General features: G+C 45.9%; 1 protein-coding gene across 1 annotated transcript; it reads right to left on the bottom strand.

Moving 5' to 3' along the window:
- Positions 1–316: 316 nt before the first annotated feature.
- Positions 317–11,732, bottom strand: naa40 (N-alpha-acetyltransferase 40, NatD catalytic subunit). Its single transcript, XM_036987192.1, has 8 exons — positions 11,360–11,732; positions 8,761–8,856; positions 6,075–6,127; positions 5,794–5,889; positions 4,619–4,777; positions 1,660–1,743; positions 1,257–1,334; positions 317–1,113 (listed from the first exon to the last, which is right to left on the bottom strand). The coding sequence occupies exons 1-8, from the start codon at positions 11,363–11,365 to the stop codon at positions 954–956; spliced, it is 732 nt and encodes a 243-aa protein (XP_036843087.1). The 5' UTR covers positions 11,366–11,732; the 3' UTR covers positions 317–953.
- Between the last annotated feature and the right edge of the window lie 274 nt (positions 11,733–12,006).

Here is a 12,006-nt window from a genome sequence, read left to right as displayed (position 1 = left end):
ATCATTACTTTAAGACATGAAGGTCAGTCAATACGGAACTTTGAAAGTTTCTTCAAGTGCAGTCACAAAAACCATCAAGCGCTATGATGAAACTGGCTCTCATGAGGACCGCCACTGGAAAGGAAGACCCAGAGTTACCTCTGCTGCAGAGGATAAGTTCATTAGTTACCAGCCTGATTCACGCAGCCAAAATAAATGCTTCAGAGTTCAAGTAACAGACGCATCTCAACATCAACTGTCCAGAGGAGACTGCGTGAATCAGGTTACTACATGAATCCATATGTGTTACTTCATAGTAGTGATGTCTTCACTATTATTCTTCAACTTAGAACTTTATTTGAATTAATTAAGAAAAACCCTCAAATGATCAGGCGTCCTAACTTTTGACTGGTAATGTGTATATATGTATCTCTCACGTCGCTCTACAAAAATGTAGGAACAACAGGTGTTCCTGCCATGAGACAGCATTTAAAAATACTGTAGAAGATCAACTGAAACAGATCAGAGGCTCTGGGGAAGAGAGAGAGAGAGAGAGAGAGACTATCTACAGAACACCTGATCAAACTAAAGAGAAATACATTTGTGGGGCTCTGTCCCAACAATCCATCCTAATTTACCATTCAGAATGCATGGCTAATACATCGCACACTAGGATTACTGGGATGGAGCCTTGGGACAGTTCAGAAAGCGAAGAAGAAGAGGTGGCTGCCTAGACAGAGCACAAGCAGATTCCTAACTTATCAAAGACTGAAATAGTATGGAGAGAGAAAGAGGGATATGGATGAGAGAGAAAGAGAGGGATATGGACGAGAGAGAGGGTGGGATATAGAGGGGGCCAGGGATTTTGGGGCGTTTGGAGGTTGGGTACAGTAATGACTCATGAGCAGAGAAGCGGACAAGGGGCAGCTTCTAGAGCGTGGGACCAGGAAGTGTTGAAATAGGAACAGGCTCCCTCAGTGGCAGCAGCCTCCACAGTGCCCTCCTCCACCGTGGCTGTGCCCCTGGGCCTCGGCTTGGGCCTCGGCATGTTTGGTCCGCCGCGACAGGATCTCATAGGTGCAGTCGTCGCCACAACAACCAGACATACTGGGGGAGGTGTCGTCGATATCGAACCTGGTGAGGGAGAAAAGGGGGGTAGAAAGAAGAAGAAGAAGGGAAGAGTGGATTGAGTACAGCACCAACAGTGATCTCTAAAATAACAAAATCATGTTTGTACACGCTGAGAAGCAGCTGTTGATGTTGCTATAGAAACCCACTGTAAAGCTTCTCTGAAGAACTGGTACGCCCCGTGGTTGTGTTTGAATACTGTTAACATCACCTTCTTCATCTGTGTGCTGGAGGCAGAGAGAGGCAGAGAGAGAGCGCGAGAGAGGCAGAGAGAGAGAGCGAGAGAGGCAGAGAGAGAGAGCGAGAGAGGCAGAGAGAGCGAGAGACGCAGAGAGAGCGAGAGAGGCAGAGAGAGCGAGAGAGGCAGAGAGAGAGCGAGAGAGGCAGAGAGAGAGCGAGAGAGGCAGAGAGAGAGCGAGAGAGGTAGAGAGAGAGGCAGAGAGAGAGCGAGAGATCATTAGGGCCTAATGAATGTATTTCCATGGACTGATTTCCTTCCATGAACTCAGGAAAAAAAAATTTGTGAATTGTTATGTACTCTATAACACGTACCTGTTGGCGATGAGCTGTAGTATCTGGATGAGAAACTTGCCCAGTCCTTTCCTCCGCACCCTACTCTCCAGCTGGACCTCATAACTACAAAAACACAATGCACATCAACAACCACAACAACACTGGCTGAGGTTCAACCCCGGGTTAAGTCGTATCAAAGACAAAAAAAAGGGGGATGTTACCAAGTAATTACCAGTTGGAGGGGGATTTTTCCCCTCACGTGTGCTCACATTTACAAGATGTAATGAAGCATAAGGCTCTTTCGACAGACTAGTGTCCTGCTCAGGGGGTTTACTTGAACAACAAGCTGCCTCACACACTGCAGAACAGGAGATCACCATAGGGCAGGAGCCTACAAAAAAGTAAACTGTACTATACAATAACATTTCAATACTACTAGCTATAGCAAAGATGCTAATAACTAACCCAAGATGGACCAGAGCCAGTTGTTTCCAATGAGAGCAAATTAATCCTAGTGGGCAGAACAAGCAAGGTGGTGGGCAGAGCCAAGCACGAGCTAGTGAGATCCTATTGGCACATTCTAGCATATATTTGCATATTTCCACTTGGGAAGACCTACTCTGAAGTGTGCATTAACTCAATTCACTCTTGCACTCAAAGAATATATATATATATATATATATATATATATATATATATATATATATATATATATATATATATATATATATATATATATATATATATATATATAAAATATATATATATATATATATATAAAAAAAATATATATATATATAAAAAAAATATATATATATATATATATATATATATATATAAATATATATATATATATATATATATATATATATATATATATATAAAAAAAAAATATATATAAATATATATATATATATATATAAATATATATATATATATATATATATATATATATATATAAATATATATATATATATATATATATATATATATATATATATATATATATATATATATATATATATATATATATATATATATATATATATATATATATAATATAAACTTTGGCAAAGGATAAAGTCAACAAACGTTTATCCACTGTTCATAACAGATTACAGTTTTGGAAACCAAAAAGTGCATTGAGAGCAAACGTTTTATCGATGGGAAAATGTGCATAATGTTGTCCAAAATCCATCTCGCTCCATCTTCTCCCACTGCCAGCCACTGGGCTTCCTCTCATCACCACAGTGCCTTGCGAAAGTATTCACCCCCCCTTGGCATTTTTCATATTTTGTTGCCTTACAACCTGGAATTAAAAATGACCACTTTGAAAATGCAAAATATTTGTGAAACAAACAAGAAATAAGACTAAACTTGAGTGTACACAACTATTCAACCCCCCCCCCAAAGTCAATACTTTGTAGAGCCACCTTTTGCAGCAATTACAGCTGCAAGTCTCTTGGGGTATGTCTCTATAAGCTTGGCACATCTAACCACTGGGATTTTTGCCCATTCTTCAAGGCAAAACTGCTCCAGCTCCTTCAAGTTGGATGGGTTCCTGCTGGTGTACAGCAATCTTTAAGTCATACCACAGATTCTCAATTGGATTCAGGTCTGGGCTTTGACTAGGCCATTCCAAGCCAATTTAAAATGTCTCCCCTTAAACCACCCGAGTGTTGCTTTAGCAGTATGCTTAGGGTCATTGTCCTGCTGGAAGGTGAACCTCTGTCCCAGTCTCAAATCTCTGGAAAACAAACAGGTTTCCTTCAAGAACCTCCCTGTATTTAGCACCATCCGTCATTCCTTTCAATTCTGACCGGTTTCCCAGTCCCTGCCGGTGAAAAACATCCCCATAGCATGATGCTGTCACCACCATGCTTCACTGTGGGGATAGTGTTCTCGGGGTGATGAGAGGTGTTGGGTTTGTGCCAGACATAGCGATTTCCTTGATGTCCAAAAAGCTCAATTGTAGTCTCAACTGACCAGAGCACCTTCTTCCGTATGTTTAGGGAGTCTCCTACGTGCCTTTTGGCAAACACCAAACATTTGCTTATTTTTTTCTTTAATTAAGCACTGGCTTTTTTTTCTGGCCAATCTTCCATACAGCCCAGCTCTGTGGAGTGCACGGCTTAAAGTGGTCCTATGGACAGATACTCCAATCTCCGTTGTGGAGCTTTGCAGCTCCATCAGGGTTATCTGTGGTCTCTTTGTTGCCTCTCTGATTAATGCCCTCCTTGCCTGGTCTGTGAGTTTTGGTGGGCGGCCCTCTCTTGGCAGGTTTGTTGTGGTGCCATATCCTTTCCATGTTTTAATAATGGATTTAAATGGTGCTCCGTGGGATGTTCAAAGTTTCTGATATTTTTTTATAACCCAACCCTGATCTGTACTTCTCCACAACTTTGTCCCTGACCTGTTTGGAGAGCTCCTTGGTCTTCATGGTGCCGCTTGCTTGGTGGTACTGCAGACTCTGGGGCCTTTCAGAACAGGTGTATATATCAGGTGTATACATACACTGAGCTCATGTGACACTTAGATTGCACACAGGTGGACTTTAATTAATTATGTGACTTCTGAAGGTAACTAGTTGCACCAGATCTTATTTAGGAGCTCCGTAGCAAAGGGGGTGAATACATATGCACACACCACTTTTCCGTTTTTTAAAAACTTTAATTTTTTAAAATATTTTTTTTTTTTTTTTAGAAACAAGTTTTTTTTTTTCATTTCATGTCACCAATTTGGACTATTGTGTCTGTCCATTACATGAAATCCAAATAAAAATATGATTTAAAATTACAGGTTGTAACGCAACAAAATAGGAAAAACACCAAGGTCAGTGGATACCTTTGCAAGGCTGTATTTGGTAGTGAGTGGAAACGTGGACCGGACGGTTCACATATACACAACAAGCAAAATATCTGGGTCATTGTTCTCTCTGTGGCTATAGTAACGGTCAGTGCCACTTCCTGTGAAAAGGAGACCATGACAACCCCCTTACCAGTATAGCACCTCCTCCCCGCACTCGACATCGAATCGGAAGTGAGAGAAGGCCACGGGGGAGGAGTCTGTGTCTCGAGCCAGCAGATACCACGCCCTCTCGTCTTTCATCTCATCCCTCTTTTCTCTCTCCTTCCATCCCCACTCGCTTTGCTCATACCTGCAGCATAGAGGTCAGACGTCAAGCACTGGCCTACGTGATTGGATGGAATGTGAGTAGTTTGTTGTGATTGGGTAAAGACTGTTAGCAGGAGTTAAATCGGGCTGGGTACCGCCTGGTCCGAGACCCCAGGTACCTTTGGTTATTTGAATTTCCAGAGCCAACAACATAAGTAATCAACAGCACAAAATTAGACAAGCCCATAGCAGAATAATTTACCAATTCAGTTGTTCAGCCTGTCGCACCTCACGCGACAAAATAATATTCCTCTCCGGGGGCATTCAAATTACAGTACCACACACACGGAGAGAAATATTCATTCCAGTCATTGTACAACAGTCAATGCCATGGCAAGAAACTCCTTTGAAAATCCATTTTGAAAAAGAGGATCACTGAGCTTCCTAGTGTTACTAAACTAAACTAATTAATCAAATCCAAGACATTTTAGAAGCAGCGTTTTTAGCAGCGCCATGGATTTAATGCCAATGATGGCGCTCAACAATGGCGCTGAATGCATAGTGAAGACCGGGTTAAATAGAACAGGGTCTGGTATAATTGATGGGCCTACATTATACTCACAGTGCAGGATCCTTGGCTGGCTATGTGCCAGTGGAATGTTGTTGTTGTTGTTTTTTTTGGGGGGTGGGATCCAAGTCTTCAATATGTTGCTAACTAAACTTTAGGCTAGCTTGTTGATAGAGTTGATCTAGCTAATGATTAGCACAGTGGGGTACATGCAGACGGTCAACCCTCAGCCCATTTATTTCTAGCCACATCAGGTGATTAACGCTCAATGGAACACTGATCATATGGACAGTGTGTTATTGGCCTCATGTCTGGAAAAGGGGAGGTCACTGTATTTTGGAGTACAATGTCCTGTTCTAAAGTCAACCAGAGAACGGACCTCCTCGCGGTCGTTCTCCTCCAAAAACATGGTAACGCCTCTCCGAAAACCTGTAGTAAGCTACGCCCTTCACCATCACCCCAACGACATCACTCCTCCCCTCCCTCCTTACAGTGTTTGCATGTTGGTCCGGGTCAACTCGTAGGCCCACTCCACAGACATGGGGTTCAGAGTGGACACTCTCTTACACTCGATCTGGAGATTCAATCTGGAAGATCAATAGAGCAGTTAGCTGAGCGATGCTATGTTTATCAGCCAGAGTCATTAGCCACTTATCGGCCAGAGTCGGTGGCCACTTATCGGCCAGAGTCGGTGGCCGCTTATCAGCCAGAGTCGGTGGCCACTTATCAGCCAGACAACACCCATAGTAATAGGAGGTGGACAATCTCTTACCCGTTTCTGTCATACTTTTTGAAGACTGGGAAAGCAGCCAAAGGGTCGTCCAGCTGTGGGAGAGAGACCGACAGAGACACAGAGAGACAGAGAGAGAGAGAGACACAGAGAGACACAGAGAGAGACAGAGACACAGAGAGACAGAGACACAGAGAGAGACAGAGAGAGACAGAGACACAGAGAGAGACACAGAGAGAGACAGAGACACAGAGAGAGACACAGAGAGAGACAGAGACACAGAGAGACACAGAGAGAGAGAGACACAGAGAGAGAGAGACACAGAGAGAGAGAGACACAGAGAGAGAGAGACACAGAGAGAGAGAGAGAAACAGAGAAACAGAGAGAGAGACGTATGAGTTACAGTCAGACGCAGTCACACAATCAGGAAAAACTGGAGCTCTTTTTCAATTAATATCTTTCCTTGATTCCTCACACCTGTCCAAACCTCCCTTTCAAAATGCTTAAAAGGTCGGGGGTGGGGGGTAAACAGTCGAGGGAGGGTAGGGTAGACGGTCAGGAGGGAGGGAAGAAGGTCGGAGGGAAGGGAGTGACCTGTCTACCCCTACCCCGGTCAACAGCCCTACACCCCCCACAGAAACTTGCCCAAGCCTCCCACATTTCTCTTTCACCCAAATCCAAATAACTGATTTCTGAAAGAGCTGCAAAATCTGGACCCCTACAAATCAGCTGGGCTAGACAATCTGGACCCTCTCTTTCTAGAATTATCTGCAGAAATTGTTGCAACCCCTATTACTAGCCTGTTCAACTTCCCTTCCGTATCGTCTGAGATCCCCAAAGATTGGAACTGTGCCGCAGTCATCCCCCTCTTCAAAGGGGGAGACACCCTAGACCCAAACTGCTACAGACCTATATCTATCCTGCCCTACCTTTAAGGTCTTTGAAAGCCAAGTTAACAAACAGATTACCGACCGTTTCAAATCCCATCGTACCTTCTCCACTATGCAATCTGGTTTCAGAGCTGGTCATAGGTGCACCTCAGCCACGCTCAAGGTCCTAAACGATATCATAACTGCCATCGATAAGAGACAATACTGTGCAGCCGTATTCATTGACATGGCCAAGGCTTTCGACTATCAATCACCACATTCTTATCGGCAGACTCAACAGCCTTGGTTTCTTTAATGACTGCCTCGCCTGGTTCACCAACTACTTCTCCGATAGAGTTCAGTGTGTCAAATCGGAGGGCCTGTTGTCCGGACCTCTGGCAGTCTCTATGGGGGTGCCACAGGGTTCAATTCTCAGGCCGACTCTTTTCTCTGTATATATCAATGATGTTGCTCTTGCTGCTGGTGATTCTCTGATCCACCTCTACGCAGACGACACCATGCTGTATACTTCTGGCCCTTCTTTGGACACCGTGTTAACTAACCTCCAGACAAGCTTCAATGCCATACAACTCTCCTTCTGTGGCCTCCAACTGCTCTTAAATGCAAGTAAAACTAAATGCATGCTCTTCTAACGATCGCTGCCCGCACCTGCCCGCCCGTCCAGCATCACTACTCTGGACGATTCTGAATAGGTGGACAAGCACAAATACCTAGATGTCTGGCTAGACTGTAAACTCTCCTTCCAGACGCATATCAAACATTTCCAATCCAAAATTATCTAGAATCGGCTTCCTATTTCGCAACAAAGCCTCCGTCACTCATGCTGTCAAACATACCCTCGTAAAACTGACTATCCTACCGATCCTTGACTTTGGCAATGTCATTTACAAAATAGCCTCCAACACTCTACTCAGCAAACTGGATGCAGTCTATCACAGTGCCATCCATTTTGTCACCAATGCTCCATATACTACCCACCACTGCGACCTGTATGCTCTCGTTGGCTGGCCCTCGCTTTATACTCGTCACTAAACCCACTGGCTCCAGGTCATCTATAAGTCTTTGCCTTATCTCAGCTCACTAGTCACCATAGCAGCACCCACCCGTAGCATACGCTCCAGCAGGTACATTCCAAAGCCAATTCCTCCTTTACTTCCAGTTCTCTGCTGCCAATGACTGGAACAAATTGCAAAAATCACTGAAGCTGGAGACTTATATCTCCCTCACTAACTTTAAGCACCAGCTGTCAGAGCAGCTCACAGATCACTGCACCTGTACATAGCCCATCTGTAAAGAGCCCATCCAACTCCCTCATCCCCATACTGTTATTTATTTATTTTTTGCTCCTTTTCACCCCAGTATCTCTACGTGCACATCATCTTCTGCACATCTATCACTCCAGTATTTAATTGCTAAATTGTAATTATTTCACCACTATGGCCTGCCTATTCATTGCTTTACCTCCCTTATCTTACCTCATTTGTACATACTGTATATAGATGTTTTTTTCCCCCTTTTCCCCACTGTGTTATTGACTGCATGTTTGTCTATTCCAAGTGTAACTCTGTTGTTGTTGTTTGTGTCAAACTGCTTTGCTTTATCTTGGCCAGGTTGCAGTTGTAAATGAGAACTTGTTCTCAACTGGCCTACCTGGTTAAATAAAGGTAAAATAAAAAAATAGTAATCATTGAAAGACAAATTGAAAGTCAGTCAACTTATTGGTCCCCTACCCTCTGTCCCCTCACCTTATTGGTCCCGTACCCTCTGTCCCCTCACCTTATTGGTCCCCTACCCTCTGTCCCCTCACCTTATTGGTCCCCTACCCTCTGTCCCCTCACCTTATTGGCTGCGTCCACCTTGGCACACACTGCATCCATGGCTGCCCTCTCCGCCAGGCGAGCCTGCTTCTTCTCCTTCGCTTTGTTTGACTTCCTCTGGAGAGGGGGGAGAGAGAGAGAGAGAGAGGGATGGAGGGGGAGAGTGATGGAGGGGGGAGGGATGGAGGGGGAGAGAAGGATGGATAGAGAGATGGATGGAGGGGGGAGAGAGATGGATGGAGGAGGGAGAGAAAGATGGATGGAGGGGGAGAGTGATGGAGGGGGGAGGGATGGAGGGGGAGAGATGGATGGATAGAGAGATGGATGGAGGGGGGAGAGAGAGATGGATGGAGGGGGGAGAGAGGGGAGGATGGAGAGAGGGGAGGATGGAGAGAGGGGAGGATGGAGAGAGGGGAAGATGGAGAGAGGGGAAGATGGAGAGAGGGGAGGATGGAGAGAGGGGAGGATGGAGAGAGGGGAGGATGGAGAGAGGGGAGGATGGAGAGAGGGGAGGATGGAGAGAGGGGAGGATGGAGAGAGGGGAGGATGGAGAGAGGGGGATGGAGAGAGGGGGATGGAGAGAGGGGGATGGAGAGAGGGGGATGGAGAGAGGGGGATGGAGAGAGGGGGATGGAGAGAGGGGGATGGAGAGAGGGGGATGGAGAGAGGGGGATGGAGAGAGGGGGATGGAGAGAGGGGAGGATGGAGAGAGGGGAGGATGGAGAGAGGGGAGGATGGAGAGAGGGAGGGGAGGATGGAGAGAGGGATGAGAGAGAGGGATGGAGGGGTGAGAGAGAGAGGGGTGAGAGAGAGCGGGGTGGAGGGGGGAGAGAGAGGGGGATGGAGGGGAGGATGGAGAGAGGGGTGGAGGGGAGGGATGGAGAGAGGGATGAGGGGGATGGAGAGAGGGATGGAGAGAGGGATGGAGGGGGATGGAGAGAGGGATGGAGGGGGATGGAGAGAGGGGTGGAGGGGGATGGAGAGAGGGGTGGAGGGGGATGGAGAGAGGGGTGGAGGGGGATGGAGAGAGGGGTGGAGGGGGATGGAGAGAGGGGTGGAGAGAGGGATGCAGAGAGGGATGGAGAGGGATGGAGAGAGGGATGGAGGGGGAGGATAGAGAGAGGGATGAGGGGAGGATGGAGAGAGGGATGAGGGGAGGATGGAGAGAGGGATGAGGGGAGGATGGAGAGAGGGATGAGGGGAGGATGGAGAGAGGGATGAGCGGAGGGTGGAGAGAGGGATGAGGGGAGGGTGGAGAGAGGGATGAGGGGAGGATGGAGAGAGGGATGAGGGGAGGATGGAGAGAGGGATGAGGGGAGGATGGAGAGAGGGATGAGGGGAGGATGGAGAGAGGGATGAGGGGAGGATGGAGAGAGGGATGAGGGGAAGATGGAGAGAGGGATGAGGGGAAGATGGAGAGAGGGATGAGGGGAAGATGGAGAGAGGGATGAGGGGAAGATGGAGAGAGGGATGAGGGGAAGATGGAGAGAGGGATGAGGGGAAGATGGAGAGAGGGATGAGGGGAAGATGGAGAGAGGGATGAGGGGAAGATGGAGAGAGGGGAGGATGAGAGAGGGATGGAGAGGAGGGATGGAGGGAGGAAAGAGAGAGATGGAGGGAGGAGAGAGAGAGATGGAGAGGAATTGGGGGGTGCATATCAGTTGGTCAATCTTCAAGCAGAAGGCGGCATATGTGTTTGAACATGACGAGTGAAGTCAGGGACTAGTACACACCTGTGTACAACAACACCAATAGTGTTTCAAAGACAAAAACAGGAACGCCGAATGCATGGTTTTAAATGACAGGCGCACTCAGAGACTAAAGTGCAATGCCTTATACCTTACCCTAAAGAAGTAGACAATGAAGGACTGGTATGATAACAACAGTAACAAACACATGTATGGTCAGCATGTTGTAATGAGCGGATCTCCAGCTACAACATTCACTCGTTTACAGGAAGCAAATCGGGAACACGTGCCTCGTTATTAGCTTCGGAGGTGCGTTTCAGGAACTTAGTTTAATACCTAACTGGCAAACTAGCTAGCTAGTTATGCTATTGCTTCCCACCCCAGCTAAAATACATGCATTTGGGTTCTAAAAAAAATAAATCGAGCTAGTCATTGTCAAAATATATTCTGAACAGGTGAGACAACTTCAGAGGTTAGTTAGCAGGGTGTAGGATCAACTTAACTATGGTAGTTATGATGAGAAACCTTTCTTTAAAAAAAAATGGATTCCTAGCTAATTGAAGTGGCTAGCAAGCTAGGCTAGCGGTGGCACCAGAAATGAACACACACGGGACAACGATGCACCAATGGGCCCCCACCCCCCCCCCCCCTACAACAACAACAAAAAAAATCTAAAATAAAACCGGTGCAATCGATAGTGGTTAAAACTAGCCACTGCAATCACAAAGCGGGGTTATTTTTGAGTTAGCTAGCGGACTGTGTAACTAGCTAGCTTTTGTATAGCCACTTGGGACTTTGTCCGCCGCCCCTTCAATTCCCTCCGTCCCTCTCTCCGTCGCTCACCGGGGATCATCATTTATCGGACACAGTCTTTGTTTGATGCAAAAGCGTTCACATGTCTTTCTCACAAAACACAGACGGTCAAAACTCACCCCCATATCGCTGTTGTTGTTTTTTTTTAAACGACCGTTGTGTCTTGCTGTTGCTAGCTAGCTAACTTAGTCGCTCAGTGAATGTGGTTTCTTGGGAGGGGGGGGGCAGAAAAAAAAAGGGGGCAAGATTATGTAAAAATGCTATAGCGGTTTAGCAAACTACCTAGCGCCACTGGCTACAAAAGAATATGCTCGCGATTGATTACACTAAAGTTGACTAAACGACAAAAAAAAACAAAAATAGTTTATTTTTTTCTCCGCCAGATTGGCGCCAAGAGAAAGGGGGTGAATTACGTGTCTTGGCCCTAGTCCCTCTTCCTCTCCTCCCTCCCTCACTCACTCTTCCTCTTCCTCCTCCGACCAACAGTAACGCTTTGGGGAAATGACGACACCGCGTCTTTAGGCATTTAGGATGTACACATGATTGTCAATTATTATTGTCTCTAAAATATATAACTTGATTATCTTTGATCTTTTCCATTTTTGAATCATTAGGTTTTGCTGCCTTGCTATGCTGTTGTCTTTAGGTCTCTCTTTATGTAGTGTTGTGATGTGTGTTTTGTCCTATGTTTATATTGTACTTATTTTTTTTTAAATCATCTCAGGCCCCGTACCCGCAGGAGGCCTTTTGCCTTTTGGTAGGCCAT

This window comes from Oncorhynchus mykiss, chromosome 9 (assembly GCF_013265735.2).
Source record: "Oncorhynchus mykiss isolate Arlee chromosome 9, USDA_OmykA_1.1, whole genome shotgun sequence".
Lineage (NCBI taxonomy): Eukaryota > Metazoa > Chordata > Actinopteri > Salmoniformes > Salmonidae > Oncorhynchus > Oncorhynchus mykiss.
Note: the sequence above shows the minus strand (reverse complement) of the source record. Positions and strands in the feature narration are given on the sequence as shown.

What these genes read in the sequence shown, in the direction of transcription:
- naa40 (XM_036987192.1), bottom strand. An exon ending in AAAAAGTATGACAGAAACGG is followed by an intron (nt 5,890 to 6,074) that starts GTAAGAGATTGT and finishes TTGATCTTCCAG; the next exon opens with ATTGAATCTCCAGATCGAGT. An exon ending in CGGACCAACATGCAAACACT is followed by an intron (nt 4,778 to 5,793) that starts GTAAGGAGGGAG and finishes TCTATGCTGCAG; the next exon opens with GTATGAGCAAAGCGAGTGGG.